Source organism: Eubalaena glacialis, chromosome 11, assembly GCF_028564815.1.
Source record: "Eubalaena glacialis isolate mEubGla1 chromosome 11, mEubGla1.1.hap2.+ XY, whole genome shotgun sequence".
In the NCBI taxonomy this organism is placed as follows: domain Eukaryota; kingdom Metazoa; phylum Chordata; class Mammalia; order Artiodactyla; family Balaenidae; genus Eubalaena; species Eubalaena glacialis.
The window spans coordinates 95,959,303-95,980,054 of NC_083726.1; the positions used below are offsets into that span (position 1 = coordinate 95,959,303).

At 36.4% G+C, this 20,752-nt stretch overlaps 3 protein-coding genes across 16 annotated transcripts in view; 2 read left to right on the forward strand and 1 right to left on the reverse strand.

The window, feature by feature from the left end:
- Positions 1-4,881, forward strand: part of KRAS (KRAS proto-oncogene, GTPase) — a 38,398-nt gene extending 33,517 nt beyond the window's left edge. For both annotated transcript variants that reach the window (XM_061204770.1, XM_061204771.1), the window contains exon 5: positions 405-4,881. In XM_061204770.1, the coding sequence (XP_061060753.1) occupies positions 405-521 (117 nt within the window). In that variant the 3' untranslated portion in view covers positions 522-4,881. The remainder of the gene's footprint in view (positions 1-404) is intronic.
- Positions 4,882-5,708: 827 nt separating this feature from the next.
- Positions 5,709-14,402, reverse strand: ETFRF1 (electron transfer flavoprotein regulatory factor 1). 11 transcript variants are annotated; one of them, XM_061205171.1, is made up of 4 exons: positions 12,619-12,721; positions 12,374-12,522; positions 6,304-6,391; positions 5,709-6,223 (listed from the first exon to the last, which is right to left on the reverse strand). In XM_061205171.1, exons 3-4 carry the CDS (start codon positions 6,352-6,354, stop codon positions 6,002-6,004), a joined length of 273 nt encoding a protein of 90 aa, XP_061061154.1. In that variant the 5' UTR covers positions 6,355-6,391; positions 12,374-12,522; positions 12,619-12,721; the 3' UTR covers positions 5,709-6,001. The 11 variants fall into 11 exon arrangements, with proteins under 11 accessions (XP_061061154.1, XP_061061153.1, XP_061061156.1 ...); XM_061205170.1 differs by having other exon boundaries at positions 12,374-12,527; positions 12,614-12,721; XM_061205173.1 differs by having other exon boundaries at positions 12,374-12,527; positions 12,676-12,694.
- DNAI7 (dynein axonemal intermediate chain 7) overlaps positions 12,875-20,752 on the forward strand; it is a 74,679-nt gene continuing 66,801 nt past the window's right edge. For all 3 annotated transcript variants that reach the window (XM_061205163.1, XM_061205168.1, XM_061205167.1), the window contains exons 1-2: positions 12,875-13,031; positions 15,973-15,990. In XM_061205163.1, coding sequence (XP_061061146.1) covers positions 13,029-13,031; positions 15,973-15,990 — 21 coding nt within the window. In that variant the 5' untranslated portion in view covers positions 12,875-13,028. The remainder of the gene's footprint in view (positions 13,032-15,972; positions 15,991-20,752) is intronic.

Below are 20,752 nucleotides of genomic sequence, written 5' to 3' on the forward strand. Positions count from 1 at the left end.
CAAATATCTAGAAACTCAGGGATAATTAAGTATAAATACATATTCACACATATACACAAATACATTTGGATTTTGGTGACTGAGGTGTGCCAATATGGAAAAATTAGTAGCAAATTAAGTTCTGGGGGAAAGTCATGTGTTAACTAAGCATACGTAAGATTCTGTGCCATTGATTTTCATTGCCTTTTGTGAAAATCAATGTTCCTATAATGTTAACAAAATATCCTTGAAGACATTTAAGAATCCTAAAAGTCTGATATATATTCAGTTGTCTAAAGAGAAATGTTACGTATCCTTATTCTTTCTCAATATTAATGTTTCCATTAGTAATAATATATCTTTTCTGTTATCTGTATACCTCAAACCATCATATATATTCACATTTTAATACTTATGTGTTTCAGGGTGTTGACGATGCCTTCTATACATTAGTTCGAGAAATTCGAAAACATAAAGAAAAGATGAGCAAAGATGGTAAAAAGAAGAAAAAGAAGTCAAAGACAAAGTGTATAATTATGTAAATACAATTTGTACTTTTTTCTTAAGGCGTACTTAAGTAAAAGTGGTAATTTTTGTACATTACACTAAATTATTAGCATTTGTTTTAGCATTACGTAATTGTCTTTCTGCTCCATCCATACTGTTAGCTTTTATCTTGAATGCTTATTTTAAAATGACAGTGGAAACTTTTTTCCTCTAAGTGCCAGTATTCCCTGAGTTTTGGTTTTTGAACTAGCAATGCCTGTGAAAAAGAAACTGAACACCTGAGATTTCTGTCTTGGGGTTTTTGGTGCATGCAGTTGATTACTTCCTATTTTTCTTACCAATTGTGAACTTTAGTGTGAAACAAATTAATGAGCCTTTCAAATCATCCCTATTCTGTGTTTTATCAATCACATACATGGATTAATTACTAATTATAACTTCAGTTGAGATTTCACGATTGGTTTTACTGAAGCATTGAGGGAACACAAATTTATGAGCTTCCTGTAGATTCATCTTGTAGGTTTCATGTCCTGTAGTTTCAGTTACCTTTAATGAATGTAAAGTTACACTGTTCACAAAGGTTTTCTCCTTTCCACTGCTATTTGTCAATGGTCACGTTCCCCCAAATATTATATTTTTTCTATAAAAAGGGAAAAAATGGAAAAAAATACAAGGCAATGGAAAATATTAAAAGGCCATTTACTTTCCACATTAGGTAAATTCCTATAATACTCTGAATAGCTTTTCCTGTTAAGGCAAACCCAGTATGTAATGAGGATTATAACAACCATTTTGGGGCTATATTTACATGCTACTAAATTTTTGTAATAATTGAAAAAAATTTAACATGTATTGAATATACAAAAATTCTCATAGGAATTAAATATAGTCTCCCTGTGTCAGATTGCTCTTTCTTAGCATAAATCTTTTCTTGAACTTCAGTCTTTAAAAGTAGTTTTAATTCTACTGGTAATGATGTTAAAAATTATTTGGGCCAGTTAGCTTAGTAGGTGTTACAGAGACCAAGGTGGCAAGGCCAGGCCTTGTGTGAGCTTTGAGCTTCACTGAGAGTTTCACAGTATGGACTGCATCCCTATGGTCTTCCAATGTTGTCATGCTTTGGTTGGTCAAAAATGGGGACTAGGAGAGAGTTTGGATAGCTCAGCAGGGTACATTCTCACTATGTGGTAGTCCTACTCAGGAACGTCACTTTTGTTAAAACGAAACGAAACGAAACTTTAAAAAAACATTATTTTTAAATGAGGTTTTAGGGTGGGGTGGCAAGATTTTAATTTTTTTTAAACAACGAAATGAAAAAGTTTCAAAATCTTGAGTATTGGCTAGTTCTCTTAACACTGGCTAAAGTAACACTTTACAAGTCTGGTCCATAATTAAGAATATGTAATGCTTATAAAATAGATAAATTAATGTTAACAAAATGATTCTTTCAGTGCATTTAAAATGTTAACTTATTTTAAAATATTTGAACTGAGATGGTGTGTTGAGGTGAAAATATCACTGGACAAGGAGGAAGGTGACTTAGATTCTAGTTATGTGTCTTTCATAACTCCAGTTTTAGGCAAATCACTTACTATCCATTTCTTCATCTTAAAAGAAGTCATCTCAAAGGCTGTATCTAGCATTATAACTATGTGATTTACATTCAGTTTACATAAGGATATACCTATTTGTCAGTCTCAGCACAATCTGTAACTTTTTACCTGTGTTATCATCTTCAGTGCCAGTCTTAGGCAAAATTGTGCAAGAGGTGAAGTTTATTTCTGAATATCCATTCTCCGCTTTCAGGACTTCTCCCATATTAGTGTCATCTTGCCTGCCTACCCTTCTACATGCCCCATGACTTGATGTTTTTTCGTTTAATACTTCTAATTCCCCTAACCTCAAGATTTATTGCTGCTTTGGATATCTCCATGAAGGCTTCCCATCAGGTCACATCAAAATGCCCTACATCTTACTTCCTCAGGCTCAACATAATCCGACAGACACTATAATGGAATTTGACCTAAGAGTTAATTTTCAGGTGGTGGCTGTAGCAACTTAATCTCGATCCTTTGAACATCATCTCTTTGCTGCCTGGTCCATCAGGGACAAAGTAGGAATTTTCACACCTGCTATGAGGAGTCAGAACCCTATCCAGTGGAATGAGAATTTAACAAAGGTAGTGCTGAAAGAATTCCTTACGTAATCTACAACGAGGACTAGCCCTGCTAATGATACACTACATTGTTTTAAAAACTAAAATTTTGCAATGAAAGATACTTTAAAATTTACTCATAAATCTTACTCTTTAGCAGGATTCATTTATTCAACAAATATTTGAGTGCCTTCTAGATGCCATGCACTACACAAGGCACTGGGGATATTGTAGTATCCTCAACCAAGGGACATAATCCCTGTTCTTAGGTAGTGCTTATATTCTAGAGCAGTCTATATTTTAGTGAGGCATTTGGCACATGACCCAGATATAATGCATATTGTAGTTTTGCAAAGAAGTGATTTGGTCTCTAAGCTTAGTTTCTTCCAGTTCTGAAATAATTGTTTTGCTCTGATTCCAATGTAACTGTTTAATCAAGCTACTTTTTAAAATTAAATTGGTTTACTTCATTGTTTTAAAGGAGTAAATTTGAATATTGTTTTTTATTTGGCATAACTGTGTGATTCTGTTGGGACAATTATAGTACCAATTAAGTTGTATGTCAGATAATGTTAAAATTCCCTTGTGTGTAGTATGGTCTCTTTGTATAAGTAATTAAAATAGACTTTAAAACTTAAACATTGAATTCTAAAATAGTTGTGTTTATCTGGGTAAAAATAAACAGATGCTGGACCTAATTCACAGAAAAGGAAACTTCTATGTAAAAATCAGTATGATTTCTGAGATGCTATACTAAACTACAGGTTTATGGAACATTATCTAGGTAGGGTGTTTACACTTATATAGTACCTCCTCTTGTTTCCACACAAGAGAAAGAAATGGCCATACTTCAGGAATTGCAGTGTATAACTGAGGGGATTTTTAGGACTCTTGAATTTTTGATGTAGCTGGGCAATTTTTTTATGGCAGTGGTAATTATCCTTTATTATGTGAATTTTGAATGGTTTAATAAAATGTTTGTTTTTGTAGAGATTTTAAAAGGGGAGAGATAATCCTAGAAATAACAAATGTTATCTAATTATTATAGCCTTAAAGATAAAAACCCTTGTTGAAGTTGAAAAAAATTGCTAAATTACATAGTTTTAGACATTAACATGTTTATGGAAGAATGTAGCAGAAATATGTAGTAAAATTTGAGTGAATATCTCCAATTAGGAATTCTAGGCTCTATTTTAACTGAGTCACACTGCATAGGAATTAGAACCTAACTTTTATAGGTTATCAAAATCTTAGCCACCATTGCACAATTTTGTCCTAAAATATGTAGAAACTTTGTGAGGCATGTTAAGTTGCAGTTTGCACAAGTTCATCTCATTTGTATTCCAGTGATTTTTTTTTTCTTCTATCCATTTTTTCTAAACAATATATACACATTTAGGTTTTTTTTGTAGGCAGTAAGAACTATCTGCCATTTCCATTTGTCAAAAAGTAATAATTTCTTGATGATTATGTATTAATGATTTTTAACAACCCATTAGTTATTTTAAAGCTGAGTTTATATTTAATAACTTTGGTGTTGATATTGGGTAGCATGAAATCTGCATTGAGAAATTGAACAGCATAAATTGAACAGCTGTAAGTTCCTTCAGAAAATGAAATTTCTTTCTTTCTAAAGATATATTCACATCAGTTCTTTAAAAAGAGTTGTAACTAGTAATACTTGTTTTAGTTTAATAGTTTTAAGTGCCTGTTTGGGATGATAATAGGCAATTTTTAGATGAATTTAGGAAAAACAAAGTTATTACCTACAGAAGTGTCAATTACAGAAGGTCCCCTTCCCTATAGAGCTAAATGGGTTATGTAATGTTTTATCCAAAAATTTCGAATTCCACTGTCTTGTGTTTTCATGTTGAAAATACTTTTGCATTTTTCCTTTGAGTGCCAATTTCTTACTAGTACTATTTCTTAATGTAACATGTTTACCTGGAATGTATTTTAACTATTTTTGTATAGTGTAAACTGAAACATGCACATTTTGTACATTGTGCTTTTTTTTTTGTGGGACATATGCAGTGTGATCCAGTTGTTTTCCATCGTTTGGTTGCGCTGACCTAGGAATGTTGGTCATATCAAACATTAAATTTAAAAATGACCACTCTTTTAATTAAAATTAACTTTTAAATGTTTATAGGAGTATGTGCTGTGAAGTGATCTGAAATTTGTAATATTTTTGTCATGAACTGTACTGCTCCTAATTATTGTAATGTAATAAAAATAGTTATGACGACTATCATAGTATGTACTCTTTTTAAAATTATTTATTTATTTATTTATCTTTTGGCCGTGCCGCACAGCTTGTGGATCTTAGTTCCCCGATCAGGGATCAAACCTGGGCCCACAGCAGTGAAAGTGCCAAGTCCTAACCACTGGACTGCCAGGGAATTCCCAGTAGTGTGTACTTCTTGATGGAAATTTGAAACATTAGCCCCATAATTGATATGGGGTAGTTTATAAGCCACAGACGCTATAGTATATTAGTAAATCTTTTTGTTGCAGCTTGTAAGTTGGATATATTCTTTATTTATGAAAGGTGCTGTGAACATTATGTAAAGGTTTAAGTGTTTGCTTGAAACCATGTTAGGTTTAGGTCCTGTGCCATGTGAACTCGTTTAGAAGTGGATGCAAAACAAATCTGCCTTTATGACAAAAGAATAGAATAACATTATTTATTACTTTTTATTGAAGAAGGTAATTGATACACAACGGGTGATCTGTTTTAAGGCCCAAAGACAGCCAGTGGCAAAAATTAATAATGGAAATAATTAGATAGGTATATATATGTGATGCCAGTTGCTGGCAGGCTGTTTCGAGTTAAGAAGTAATCTTACTCTATACTTATTATTTCTACTAACTGCACTTAAATCATTCTTTCTTTTGCAGTGAACCTTGACTCTGTGCTGTTAATGTACCAAATGGGGTCAAAAATAAGGAACTCCTTCAAAAGTTAAGGGGAATAAACTTGCAAGAAATTATTTTGCTTACTTAAATGTGCATTAAACGGCATTCTTTTTTCAGTAAAATGCAGAGATGGGCTAAGAATTGGCAAAAATTTATTAAAAATTAAGTACATTATATTTTCATTCAAAATTGGGTGCTCATCAATTTTTAATTGGTAGTTGGCAGCATCATATAGTTAAATTGCTATTTTAGTATAAAAATTGAGCATAAAGGTTGCTGATAAAGCTCTCAGTTTGAACAGAAGTTGAAACCTATTTTAGTTCAGTAAGGCAGCTCAGGTATTTTTAACAAAATGTATTATCTTGACATTTTAGAATTATTTTTGTAGTAGCTGGTATACATAAACAGCTGGCACTGATTTTCAAATTACAGTAATAGTGATCAGTTAGTTTTGTTGGTATCTGAGTAATAGCGTTGTTTCATAGCTCTATATTTCTTAAGGAAGTATAATGCTTCTAGTTCTTTCATTACAAATTTGCCCTGTTCAATAAGTTCTTTGATCTTCTCTGGGTCCTTCACATCTTTGTTTTTAAGGAAAACACTCTTCAGACGCCTTTTAAAATAGTCTGCTCCTTTTGGATAGTCTCGTCCAAGATACAGCAGCTTAAAAAAGAAAGATGATATATATTTCTAAACAATCTATGTCATATAACATTTATAAAATTGGCAACATAATTACTTACATTCTTATAAAGATTCAGTACTTCTCCTCTTAAAGAACTGGCCATTTGCATGTATCATGGAAAGTATTCACTTTTATATTTAATGTACCTAAAGAAAAAGAAAAATTTTTACAAATAACTGCATTGTAGTCTTAAGAAAGAAAAAGGATTTTACACATTGGTAAAATGGTACCCTTTTTTTTCATTCAGTAAATATTTATTAAGCACTTTTATGTTCCAGGCACTGAGATGTAGCTATGAATGCGTCAGATAAGATACCTGCTCTCACAGAACTAACATCTCCAGAGGGGTATATTACAAACAGTATCATGAATTGTGATAAGTTCTATGAAGGAAACAGGACAACTAGAGAAAATGGATTGTCAAAGCTGGATATGTAGGTGTACCTCCTTGTACACCAGAGTGGAATGAATTAGAACTAGATTTGAATCCCGGCTGCATAGTGTTGTACAGGTTACTTAACCTTTCTGAGCCTCAGTTTTCTTGTCAGAAGAATTGCCTTTACCCTGCTTTCAAGGCAAGGCTAAAACAGGACACTGGGAAGAGGCCTGATCAAATCAAGAGTGCCCTTCTAAGAAAGGCTAAAGAGTAGGCGAAACTGGGTGTGAGGGTCAAGCAGGTTCACAACTAACAGGAGATGGGCAGTAAGATCGGTGGCGAAGAGGCCAAGTGAACAACCCATAAGGGGCTACACAAGGAGCTGGCGACATCCAGTGGGACAGATAAGCTTCTTTATGTGTACTTGGTTCGTGCTGCTAGGGAGAGGTGGCTCCGTAAAGGCACCATGATAGCCTCACCAGAATATAATTCCCAATACTTGTGATGGCTGTGGTGGCTCAATCTTAAAATCCTAACGTCATAAGCGTTCAGCTCATGATAGGCCCCAAGTAAATGTTAACGTCATTTAAAGCCGCCTTTAAAGTTCCGTGATGCCCATTTTCCTATTGACCTAAAAAGACTTTTATACCTCTTTATGTCCCTCGTTAATGTAATTTTTATTTTGAAATAATTTCGTTCCATCTTAGAGAAAAGTTGCAGCTTAGTACTACTAAGAACATTTTTTTTCCTGAACTATTTGAGAATAAGTTGCTAACCCAGTATCAAATCAGCCTGAACACTTTGCAGTGCCATCCGACAGAAACACAGTGCAGCCCACCCATGTAATTTTATGGTTTTTGGTAGCCCATATTAAAAAATAAAGCAGGTGCAATTATATTGTTTATATCCAAAATATTATTTCAATGTGTTATGCCAGAAGCGCTTATAGGTACCAATGGCTTCATTGCTACCATACTGGACAGCACAGCTTTAGAATGTATTTCCTACGAACAAGGATGTTTTCCTGCAGCACAATACAACCATCAGAATCAGGAAATTAACAGTTACATTACTACCATCAAATCCACAACCCCAAGTTTTGGCAGTTGTCCCAAACATGCCCTTTACAGCAAAAGTATCCAGCCCATGATTACCCACTGCATTTAATTTTCATGTCTCTAGCCTTCTTCAATCAAAAAATTCCTTTGAATTTCCTTGCTTGTCATGAACGTGACATTTGTGAAGAACACAGGCCATTTATTTTGTAGAAATGTGTCTCATTTTGATGTTAAGTCATGGCTAGATTCAGCTTATGTAGTTTGGGCAAAAATATTAGACATGATGCTTTGTTCATTTCACTGCATCCTATTAGGTGGACACAATTCCCATTATGGTTGATGTTAATTTTGATCACTTGATAAAGGTGGTGTTTGTCAGGACTCTCCTCAGTTACTTTTTTCCCTTTGAAATTAGTATTTTGTGGGAGGTACTTTGAGACATAAGTATATGCAGTCCAGAAAAACATTTCCTCTTACAAAAACATTAAAAATAACTTTATTGGGAGGGGGGATAGGCTTGGGGCATACCACTCAAATCGTATACAACTGTAAATGGAGCACTAATAAAACAACAGAAATTGGTGCCTGGAGAGCTAATTTGGGACAGATTGCTCTCAGCATAGCTGGAGGATACCACAGAGATGTTTAAAATGCTCGAAAATAATAGTCTGTGAATGGGAGTGGGTGGCTGGAGAGCAGGAAGGTATCAAAAGAGGCAGGAGGAAATCCTTGGGGATAATGGATATGTTTATCCTGATTGGGGTGAGGTGTAGGCATGTGTCAAATTTATCAAATTGTATTTATGCTTAATAATTGTAGCTGAGTATATGTCAATTATACCTTAGTAAAACTGTTTTAAAAATAGTGTAGATATATATGCTAGCAAAATGCTAAGAGTAGGGCTGGGAGATACTCAGGTACATGTGGAAGGAGAGAGTTACCTAAACCACAAGGCTGCCAATCAGTGGTCAGGATAGGTGATTCAACTGTAACCAGGTCAACCGTTGCAAAAAACAGGGTATACCTCTCTGAGGAGGGAGCCCTGGGGGTGAGCACTTTTTAAATTTTTTTACAAACATACTTGAAAGGCTCCTGCTGCCAGTACAGCAACTAAGTGAAGACCTTTTCTTGCTGAAGTTTATAAATCTGCTTCTCTGGCTCCTCTTTCTTAGGGAAAAAAAATCACATAGGAGCCAACATTATTTCCATGTTAATACTTGTATACTTCTGTTTACTAATAATTTATGAGTTAGCTCACATTACAAGCATACAATGTAGCAGAGCAATTTTTTTCTGAGTTCATTAATATTAGCTTTCTTGTTTTGCTCCAAATTGCTATTTTTCTGCTTTTGTCTGTTATCACTTCTGAGCTTTCCTCCAGAAAAGGCAGTCCTTTTCAATCTGCTCCTACAAATGAAAGGACAAAAAAAACTTTTTAGAAGATCTGCATACATGGTTGCAGCTTAGGGACTTTGGGCTTTACTTAGGGTGATCTGAGTGGGCCCTTTATCGGGGAACCTCTGATGTTAGTATCTTACACGGTTCTCCTCGGCTGGTCAGATTCCCCAGAGAAAAGTCTTCCAATCTTCTGAGCATTTGCTAATTTAACATTAAGAAGTAGAAGAGGAACCAGGGCCTTGCATTCAGCATTATGTATACCCAAACTCACCTAATCTGCTTCCAGTGTGGTTTTGGTGTACTTATTAGTATGCCTGAGGACACCCCATTCCAGAGACTAGTATTATTTTGTCCAGAAATAAAACTCCAGTCTTCTGTGGGAGTGAGGGGTGCAGACACTTAGGGGTGGTTTTCAAATAGCTTTCACTTAATCCTCTCTGATTTACTTCATTCTTCATTTCCAATTACAGTGGCCCTGTTCCAGTGCCTTTTGAGCATTATGCAGTATAAATTGGGCTTTTCTAGTGTGCTAGGTCACATTCATCTGTTTTGCAGCTTCTAAAGTTTTACTGTTGTCATCTCCTCTTCTATTTTTCTTTTATTTTTAAATTGGTTTACTGAAGATTTAGTGGTTTTGGAAGGGAGTGAAATTAGATGAGTATATTTAACCGGGTACATCAACACCCAATTTCATTTTTAAAACTTTTTTTTTTTTTTTTTGCTGAGAGCCATTTTTCGTGTGTTTTAATCTTACTGAAGAATGATGACTCTTAAGAACCCTGCGCTTTTAAAATAATTGTAAATTAAATCTACATTAGATGTAATTTTAAATTGCAAATTATAAGCTGTTTAATTCCTGGCAAAGAGCATAGCTCTATTTAATTCACAATTTGTAATTTATAAAACTTTTTAGAAATGTGGCTTAAATCATCCTCTTTAGCTGTTGCCCTTTTTACAAATTATACATAATAAAGGACCTGCCCAGCAAAAACGTAGCTGCTGTGACTAAGGTAAGGTAAGGTCCCATTCTTTGATATGTTACTTTATGAGTTAAGGAAGTTTTTTATTATTGCATGCTGACCTTCAGGCATTTCAGTTTATTTTAGCCTTTGGGAGAAATAGGTTTCCTTGGGTTCAGAATTGGTGAACAATTTTTTTTTTGTTTTGGTTTTTTTCCAGTTTGATTCTTGGTCTTTATTCCCTGCTTACATATACACATACTTGTATGACACAAGTATTTCTCTTTTAGTTGTTTAATTCCAGAGACCATCTCTTTCAAAATTCATTATATTCACCCCAAGCATATAGAGTTATGCTAAGTGACCTTGGTTAACTGTATTGACTGCATGGCCAGTATTTTGTTGGCACATTTCTTTCTTTTTTTTTTTTTTAATTTATTTATTTTGGTGAACAATTTAAATGCAGCAGGGACCTGGGGCTGCTCCTTAACCCTGCATGAAGTCGTGGAGGTTACTGTTCTTTGTAGAGAGCCAAACGAGTTAGGGACTGAGAGAAGTCCCCCACCATCCTGAGAATCTGGATGGGGATGGGCATACAATCCACACTGATAGCTCTTTCCCAATGACTTGTGGGCTAAGGAGGTAAGACGTAACTAACTCCGGTTCTGGGTTAAGTGAGAACTGTCATTTAACTAGGGGTTATGGTGTCTAGAGCTGTTATTAGTCACTGTTCTCCATGAAGTTCTGACTTGACTCAAACAGATGAAGCACATTTCCCCAAAGTAGTTAAGCCTAAAAAGCTTCATGCAAAAATTTATCCCAATACACTTGCAGCACCAAAGGATACATAATCCAAGAGGTAGGTGGCAAGAGAGCTTGCCCCCAGAAGCTGGTATACTGCTTGGTCTAGGCCTACCTAGAAGCCAGATTATAAAAGTGAGTTGAAAGGAGATGGTTATATATGTTCATACGGGGGAGGTACTACACCTGTCTGAAGGTAAAAAAGAGAACAGGAAATGGGCCTTCTTACGCAGCTTGTAAGAGAAGTAGTAGAGAAGACCTAAATAAGCTCACTGGTATAATCTCATAGCACAGTGGCCCCCTAGAACACGGTGCAGCCTGTTTTAACACATCCATAGCAAATCCTTCTCCCTAGGAGGGAAGTTGGTGGAATGAGAACTTGAGCAAGTCTCTCCTCTAAAAGCCCACCATTTTAAAGTTATTTGTGATTACCATCACACCTCCTTACCCGCATCAGAGCTGACTGAGATTTTTTTTTTTAATTTTTTTTTTTTTTTAATTTTACTTATTTATTTATGGTTGTGTTGGGTCTTCGTTTCTGTGCGAGGGCTTTCTCTAGTTGCGGCAAGCGGGGGCCACTCTTCATCGCGGTGCGCGGGCCCCTCACCATCGCGGCCTCTCCTGTTGCGGGGCACAGGCTCCAGACGCGCAGGCTCAGCAATTGTGGCTCACGGGCCCAGTTGCTCCGCGGCATGTGGGATCTTCCCAGACCAGGGCTCGAACCCGTGTCCTCTGCATTGGCAGGCAGACTCTCAACCACTGCGCCACCAGGGAAGCCCTGACTGAGCTTTTGTATCATAAATATTAGTAGCTTGGTTGAAAAACTAAAAACAAAAGCTTAGTTCCACACCACACAGCTTCAGAACTCTATATGAAGTCGACATTAAGACGTTTTAATCTTGCTACCAGGGATCTGGAGGCGAGATGTCATAGCTATGACACAGTCTGGATTTCTGTGGGAAGAATAACACTTTAACCCACAAAGACCAGCTCAGTCAGTAATACTGATTTACTAATAATACCTTTAGTCGATGAAAGTGCAAGGGACAGCGCATTATAAAATGAGAATTCAGAGATGAGAAATGGTGGCAATAATTTCAAAGCATTTCATCTCTTGTCAGGCTAAAACAGGGTTTAGATGTAAAATCACAGAGAATTCAGACAGGCTTTGGAAGGACCTTAATTTCTCAATCTCTTAATTTCTTCTAGTTTTCCTGTTGGTCTAAATTGCCAAAGTTTCATGCGGGGAGACTGACATTCGAAGGGTTGTGCTACCGGTTGGTACAATTAATCTGTGACCTTGACCCTGGGCACATAATTTAGCGAGTCTTGCTGGGTCTCAGAGACCGCCACCTGTAAGGAATACTTTACCCAGGAACTGCTTCAAATCATTTCCAGTTCTTGTTTAGAGCGCCTCTAAGGAAAAACGGCATATACCTTGCGTGCCCAGGAAGTAAACAGAACCAGGTGCAGGGAGAAGAATCCGAAGGTTATTAATTTCGAAATACACAACCCTCTGGGAATCAATTTATCTACCTCTTTTTCTAAACTGCCAATCGAGCCCCGCCCCACGCTGGTCTAAGCGGTGGCGGCCCAGGCAGCCGACCCGGTGTCAGTCACTCGACCCAGTCGCGTAGCCGGCGGCCCCCTTCCTTCTCGAAACCGCACAGAAAGATTCGTCCCAGCTACTCTAGGGAAATTGGGAGACGGACTGTCACCGTCGGAAGACGCGCAGAAACCCTTTCCCACACCCGCTGGTCCTCGCCCAGGGCATACTTCACCTCCTCCAGACCCCAGGATTCGGAAAACAGAATAAAACGCTCCGGCCCGGCACTCACGCACTTTCCGGCACGCGGCTGCCGTAAAAGCCTCCTCGCGCTCCGACTCCTGCGGCAGTCGACCGAGGCGGGGCGGCGGTGGTGGGTGGGGCAACCTGTCAGGGAAGGGGGAGGGGCGCCGTCCGGAAGAACACCAGCGCGGCTGCGCGGACTGAGACGCGCGGGTCTCCGCTCCCGCCTAGGCGCCAGTGGGCGGGGCTTGTCGTCCCGACAACCCGGGAGCGTTTGTCCTCACAACCCGGGAGCGTTTGTCCTCACAATCCGGGAGCGTTTGTCCTCTCAACCCGGGAGCGTTTGTCCTCACAACCCTGAGCTCCGACTTGGCCGACTACGGAGGTAGTGTCTGCCTCAGCATGGTGAGCAGGGAAAGTGGGGGAGCCGGGTGAAGGGGCGAGCACTGATTCTCCTGCATCGTGTTAAATGATGTAACAAGAGCCTGTCATATTTTATCAGAGGGGAGCGAGTCGGTTTAGGAAAGAGCCCATAACTTTGGGGTTGGGGGCGGGGGAAGGACCTTCCCCAGATCTGTGGCCTTCTGTCCAGGCTCCGGCGGACAGGTGGGAGTAAAAACCAGTTTCTGCAAACGGGGAATGATCATTGCGGTCAGATGATGTCTTAAAATCTCGACCTCTTGCTCAATTTAAATATCGGTCTCAATTTAGTAACTTCCAATAGTGATAGACATTCCCATGAAATTGCTTTTTTATTGCAGCTTGGCGGAAATGTGGTTTTTTGCCTCCTCATCAATTAATTAAAAGCTTTTTCAATTTACTCTGCTTTGACAAGTTATTTTATGTGGTCTTTTGTGGAAATTTGAATTGTTTCATAATTCAGGGTATGCAACCTGCCCTGTGTTTATTAAGTATGATAAAGCTTCTTGTTTTGTCTTTCTGCACTCCTCAGCTGTCATGTCTTCTCCAAGAACACAGGCCAACATGTAGCTATAAGATGTTCTCATTTCCCATTTTCTTAAACGTGATTTCCATCTTCTTCTATGATTAAAACCAGAGGAAGTGGAAAATGTAATTAGTTAATAATTTAATTCGTTGATTAAGGGAAAATATGGAGCATGTTCTTTGTGCTTGGCACTAGGCTGAAGCCAAGGACACAGAGGTGAAAATTACCATCTCTCCCTGGTATGGAAGACAGACTTAGCAAATTAATTACAATACAGTTTTATAACTGTAATAATTGAAGTGACCACAATGGAGTAACGCGAAGTTGGAAATGTTGAAATTGGGGCAGGAGAGGGGACGGGAACAGGAAGGGAAGAGCAGTGCTTTTCAAGCTGTGTTTTAAAGTATGATTATGAATTTACCAGAAGTGATGAGAAGAAATAGGGCATGGAGAGCATTCATGTCAGGGAGAATAGAAAGTAAATGGATTTTAAGTGGACTGAAAACCGCTGATAACTTAAGGGAACAATAAGCACCTATTTATTTTCTTCCAATCGGTACATAAGTTTCTTGTTCTTAGATCCCTCTAGGAATCTTTCTCAAAATGTGGTTTCTGGAAAATTTGCCTCTAATAAACCTGGAATACCAGTTAAAATGCAAATTCCAGGAACAGACTGGACTCCAGATCTACATTATTAGTTTCCTAAGGCTGCCAAGTAACAACATACCACAAGCTAACTGGCTTAAACAACAGAGACTTACGGTTTCACAGTTCTAGAGGCTGAAGTCCAAGTTCAAGGTGTTGTCAGCGTTATGCTCCCCCTGCAGGTGCCAGCTTCTGGTACTTCTTGGCTTGTGGCAGCATTACCTCATTCTTCACTGGCGTTCTCCCTGTGTGTGTGTCTGTGTCCAAATTTCCCCTTTTTTAACAAGGACGCCAGTCATGTTGGATCAGAGATCCACCCTATTCCAGTATGACCTCATCTTAATTTAACTACATCAGCAAGGACCCTCTTTCCAAATAAGGTAAAATTCAGAGATACTGGGAGATAGGACTTTAATGTATGAATTTTGAGGGGACACAATTCAACCAATAACATGAACTGAATTACAATGGGGAGAGAGAAGTGAGTGTGTACACTTTTAGCCCAGGAATATGCATTTTAACAAGCATCCTAGGTGATTCTTATGCCCTCGTAACTTTGAGAACTTCTCTACTACATCATGCTCTTATGATTTGCAGGATGGGTGAGGATATGTACGTAAACTCAACCTGCATCACATTAAAAGCACTGGTGAGAGATGACAATTCCCCCACCTTTAAAATGTGGCTACTTGGGAACAGGGCCAATGCTGTTTACCTATTCTGCTGTATAGTAGTTATTTCAAGACGGAAGCATGTTAACTATTAATTGATAGCAAATATGATAAAAATAAAACACATTTGTAAAAGTTATGAGAGCCAAGTCTCCATTATTATTCATATCATCTCCAGCATCTCAGAGTGCTTTGTTTGTAAATCATTAATAAATACCTGCTGAACAAATTAGTGAAATATATGCACTTTTCAAGAAGATATAAGCTACTGCTTTGTGTCAGTTTTAACATGTATATTTTATACAGTGATAACCTTATGGTTTGAACCACTAACTTCTCCTGTACAAGTCGTCAGATGTGGAAAGTGTATGATCTTATAGTCACATGGTCCCCTACAAATTCCTTACCAGAAATCTAATGAACACATGGGCCAAATCAGGAGATTACAAGTACTGTTACTAAAAACTACTTGTAAATATTGATTGAAATACTGTACTTTCCAAAATCAAAAAAAAGCATAGATCTGCTTTAGGACACATTGCTGAATAGAATCATTTTGTCATAGTTTTGCCTGTTTTAAATTACTGGTTCTCTTTCTATAAAATCAGCAATCTAACTTTACAGAAAGATTGTTTCTTTATAATATGAGATCATTCCCACACTTTCAAGCTTGACATTAGTACCAATACTAATGTCAGTGATTTCTTCTTCTTTAGAACCCTTTAAACTAGTGCCTTCTTGACTGGTGCTCTGTTTCGTGATCGGGCATTTCGTTAAACATGGATCATTGATCGGCGTAAGAAAGGGTGTAAAATCTACTTACAAAAGATGCTTCAGTGGGTGAACTATCTTAGTCTTTCCTAGACTTGCTTGTAGTTTTGTCTGAATTCTTTTCTAAAAAAACTTTTTTATTTTGAGATGATTTTAGATTTACAGAAAAGTTGCATAGAGGGTACAGAGAGTTCCCTTATACTGTTTACCCAGCTTCTCCTAATTTTAATATGCGAGGTAATCAGGATACTTTTGTTTAAATGTCTGAATTATTTTTTAAATTTATCAATTCTTTTGTTTTTGCAACTTTTAGGGTCCCAAAGCAAAAAAGGTAGGTGGAAATTATTTCTCAAAATCGTTTTAAAGCACTGACATTGTACAAACAATTTTTAAACGTTTTCCAGTAGTTTTGTTATAGTTTATAGAGTTTACTAAGCTTAGTTTTTAGACGTTAATCCTATTTAAATCATGGAATAATCCCTTACAATAACAGGACGTATTTCAAATTTGACATAAAAAGATAGTTCTAATTTCACAAAGAGTTTTTAAAATACCTTTTAATTTTTACTTGTGTCTAGATTTGAGGTTTTTTTATTACTTGCGCACTAGAAAACTTTGGATTAGGAACCCTTTTCTTCATTTCAGATAAGCACATAAAAATTTAGTTCTAAAACCTTCTGTGACTTAAAAGCGAACCCTAAGATAATATGTCTTTAAATGGGTTTCATGGTAACACATACTGAATTTTTCTGTGCTTTGTAAAAATTTGAGTTCATTAAGGGGTGTCTCAAATAACTTTTTCTCTCTTCTTAGTAGATTTATACCTGAAAGCAGAGATTATTATCTCTTGACTGGCAAACATAGACATAGTTCATTTGATCTAAAAGGTTTTTTTTAATCAGTTGCCAAGGTAGTTTCATGCAAAAATGTGATTTCCACCTATTCTTGAAAAATTGGAAACCTGATAACATTGGACCTACAGTCCTATAAGGGAACAGTTGGCTAGACTAAGTAGCAGCTACCCCTTTGGGAAATGCATAAATTCTTCAGTTTGCTGTCGTCCAGACTATGACCAAATCCCTTACATTATTTACTTACCTGGTCCCAATAGGGATTTAGGTTTGGAATACCAGCATTAAGGCATATCTGAAAAGTCACTACTCTGTTAATTTCCCCACCATTCCCTCTTATGGAATCAATTATACTCTCTGTGTTCTCATAGCACATGAATTTGTCCATACCTCAATTATAATGCCTATCATTTATTGTAATGATTTATCATTATGCGGTGTTCAAGGTCAAGAGCATGTCATATTAATTTTTGTGTCCATAGCATTTAGTCTGGCACGTAGTAGAAATTCAATCAATATTTGTTGAATGAATATGTGAAACCCCATTTACCCTACCACTACTTTAAAACACTTGGGCCCTTGATTATTTAAGAAGAAATGCTTATATAAATGTGCATTCAATATTTATACAATTCAACATTTCTTCAAAAATGCTATTGAGTGCCATTTATGTTTGCTTTTCTCAGTCACTTGAACCCACTACCAACCTGATACTGTTTTAGGGACTGTGGATATAAATAACTGAACAAAATTTATGAAGGCTCTGGGCACATTCTTATGGGGGAAGTATTCTGGAGGACTACAATCATATATATGTTTGTCTACAATAGTTTATTAGTTTGTGTGGGCATTCATTTTCAGCTTTAGATTGTGAAATCTTAGAGGCATTGTTTTAAATCTGAAAACTCATTGTTCTAATGATTTTGGTACTTAACTATGGATGTATGGGTGCTAAATAAATACATTTGGATTATTTTCTTCATATTGTTCTTTCCCTTAAAGAATGGTGAGATTCATCCTGTGAAATTTGAAACCAAACATAAGGAAAAAATTACTCACTTTTTAATTATTTCCATTCTTAAAGATTATGGTTTGGGGATGAGGTGAGCCTGTAAAGGGAATTGCAGTATGGTTAAAAAAACATGGAAAGATATATTTTATTTCTGATTTCTTAAAGTTTTATTTTAAGGGAAAAAAGTAATAAACACATATGGTACAAAATTAAAGTAGCATAAAAATGTAAAAGTTCCTCCTAGCCAAGACTAAAAGAACCACTTCAAATCTTTTCATTCATTTTCTAATCATTAAAAAGTACACACACACACACACACACCCGTTTTCTCCCCACGTAATGGGAGCATTCTGCACCTTCTAGTTTTCACTTGATGATGTTGCATTTTATTAATTCTAGTATACTCACCTTTTCACATTTTAACATGACTGAAATTGAGGTATGTTTTATGGTTGATAATAACTTACAATCATTGTAGTCCTGAATTGACATCTATTTCCTCCAGAGATGTTTGCTTCTGTCAGTCACTTGGGCTTACTACCCACCTAATACTACTTTAAATTCTCTTCCTGAGAGTTTTTGGACCACACTAATAGTATGAGTCAGACTGCAAATCCACATTAACTGACTTGTGGTTTAAATTTTCAGGGATTTTTTTTTCTTCGTTCTATTCATTTTTCAGGATTGAGCTATGCAAGTTTCCTTGTTGTATCTTTCTGTATTGTAGGTTCATTTGTGTTTACCTAATATTCAGCTATATACAGGCATTTCCTTTTACATTCACATCTTGGGCATTTCCTTTTTTGGTATAATATCAATAATTTAAATGTGCATCTTACATCTGATGGCATCATAGATTCTATGGAGTAAATATGTCTTGGGGACCTTTTTTTGTTTCAGCACATTGAGATTATATCACTTCTTTTCACAGCTGTATCACATTCCATTGAAAGTATATCTATGATTTTTATATTGTCCCTATTTTTCACTACTACAAACAAGGTAGAAATGAAGATCCTTGTATATAAGGCCTTGCAAACATATGGAAAAATAGTTGTTTCATTGATTTAGCAGTATTCTAGGCAATAAGAGTACAGCAGCAAGACAGAGTCCCTGTCTTCATGAAACTTACATTCTTTTTTTCCCAGCTTTATTAAGATATAATTGACGTATAACATTGTATTATAAGTTTCAAACTATATAATGTGATGATTTGACATATGTATGTTTTATGAAATGATTACCAAAATAAGGTTGGTTAATACATCCATCACCTCACATAATTACCATTTTGTGTGTGTACCCGTGTGCGTTGAGAACATTTAAGATCAACTGTCTTAGCCACTTTCAAGTATACAATACAGTATTGTTAACTGTAGTCACCATGCTGTACATTAGATCCTCAAAACTTATTCATTTTAATAACTGGAAGTTTGTACCCTTTGACCAACACCTCTCCATTTCCCCCATTCCCAGCCCCTGGCAATTACCAATTTACTCTCTGTTTCTATGAGTTTGGCTTTTTTAGACTTCACATATAAGTGAGATCATGCAGTATTTGTCGTTCTCTGACTTATTTAACTTAGCATAATGCCCTCCAGGTTCATCTGTGTTGTTGCAAACAAGATCTTCTTTTTTTGTGACTGAATAATATTCCATTATATATATATATAATATATACAATATGACATTTATAATATATAATATTATAATATATAATATTATATTAATATGTAATATATTCAATATATAATATATTATAATATATTATAATATAATAATATATATTATTCCAATTGTCCAATAATATTATATATTATATATATATATCACATTTTCTTTATTCATTCTTTATTCATTCATCTGTGGATAGACACCACTTAGGTTGTTTTCATGTCTTGGCTATTGTCAATAATGTTGCAATGCACATGAGGGTGCAGATATCTCTTCAAGAGAGTGATTTCATTTCATGAAGCTTACATTCTTTCTGGGGAGGGGAGGTGAAGAAAAAATATAATTTCAGATTGCTTTGAATGTGCAGAAAACCAAGAAAGGGGTCAGTGGGAAATGTGGGGTAGGGTATAATGTTATAATGGTGATTAAAGAACTAAAGTTTGAGAAGAGACCTGGATGAAATGAGCATTCTAGGCAGAAGAAACAGTTATTGCAAAGACCCATAGTTGGGAATGACCTTGGTGGTTAGAATAGAGTGAGCAAAGTTGAAGTGAAAGATAAAATGTGAGGTGGAGGGATGGTGAGGGTTGAGGGGTGGGCAGAAGGGTTGGGGGAGATAAGTAGGAGCCAGTTCTTAGCCAAGTAGGCCATGGTGAAACGTCTGGGTTTTATTCTGAGCGTGGGAGAGTTGTAAGCAGAGGAGTGACATGATCTGATTTATATCTTTAAATGGTCGGTGGAGAATTCGCTGTAGGGAAGCAAGAGTAGAAGTAGGAGGACCAGTTAGGAAACTGTTGCATCAGTGTAGGTCAGAAGTCTTTACACCAAGGTGAACCTACTTCTAAAAGTAAAACATACTCTTTCCTGGAAAAAATCTACTGTCTTGAAGCCCCGCACTTTTGCTATTGCATCTTCCCCTTTTGCAAGTACGCTTCTGCTTTACAAAGCAAAGGTCTATCTCTCATCCATTCTAAATCTTACTGTACTTCATTGCCCTAGAACCTGGGCTATGAAACTAAAGGACATTTCAAAACACTCATGTTGGCAAGGCTTTCTTTAATCTCAAGGCACTAATGACTTCTTGTTTTTGTCTGTCTTACAAGTAAGTTGTGAAATGTGGCATTTGAAATATTGAGATATTCTGAATGTCCTATATTTTGTAGCGTGGAGTGGTGGGAGTGGTGGTAATCTTTATTTAGCGACATTGCTTGTAAGATTATTGTCAAATGATGATGCAAAAATAATGCTCTCACAGTGTAATTTATTGATAAAACATTCAGACTCCAAAAATAATAACATTAATTTTTTTAATGAAGAAAGATTAAGGGTATCAGTAAAAATGTAAATGAGCTTAATATTTTTACATAGACCTTAAAGTTGCCTTTGAAACTTCATATAATTTAAATTAGTATTATTCATTGCAAAAACTAGGAAATTGTACAAGACTATAGAAAAGGTTATAACACCTGGTACCCTGTTAAAAGACCCATCGCTGCATTTACATCAGTATGTTTTCTTCAGAAACCACTGTACTTTGTAGAATGCATGAAATAGCA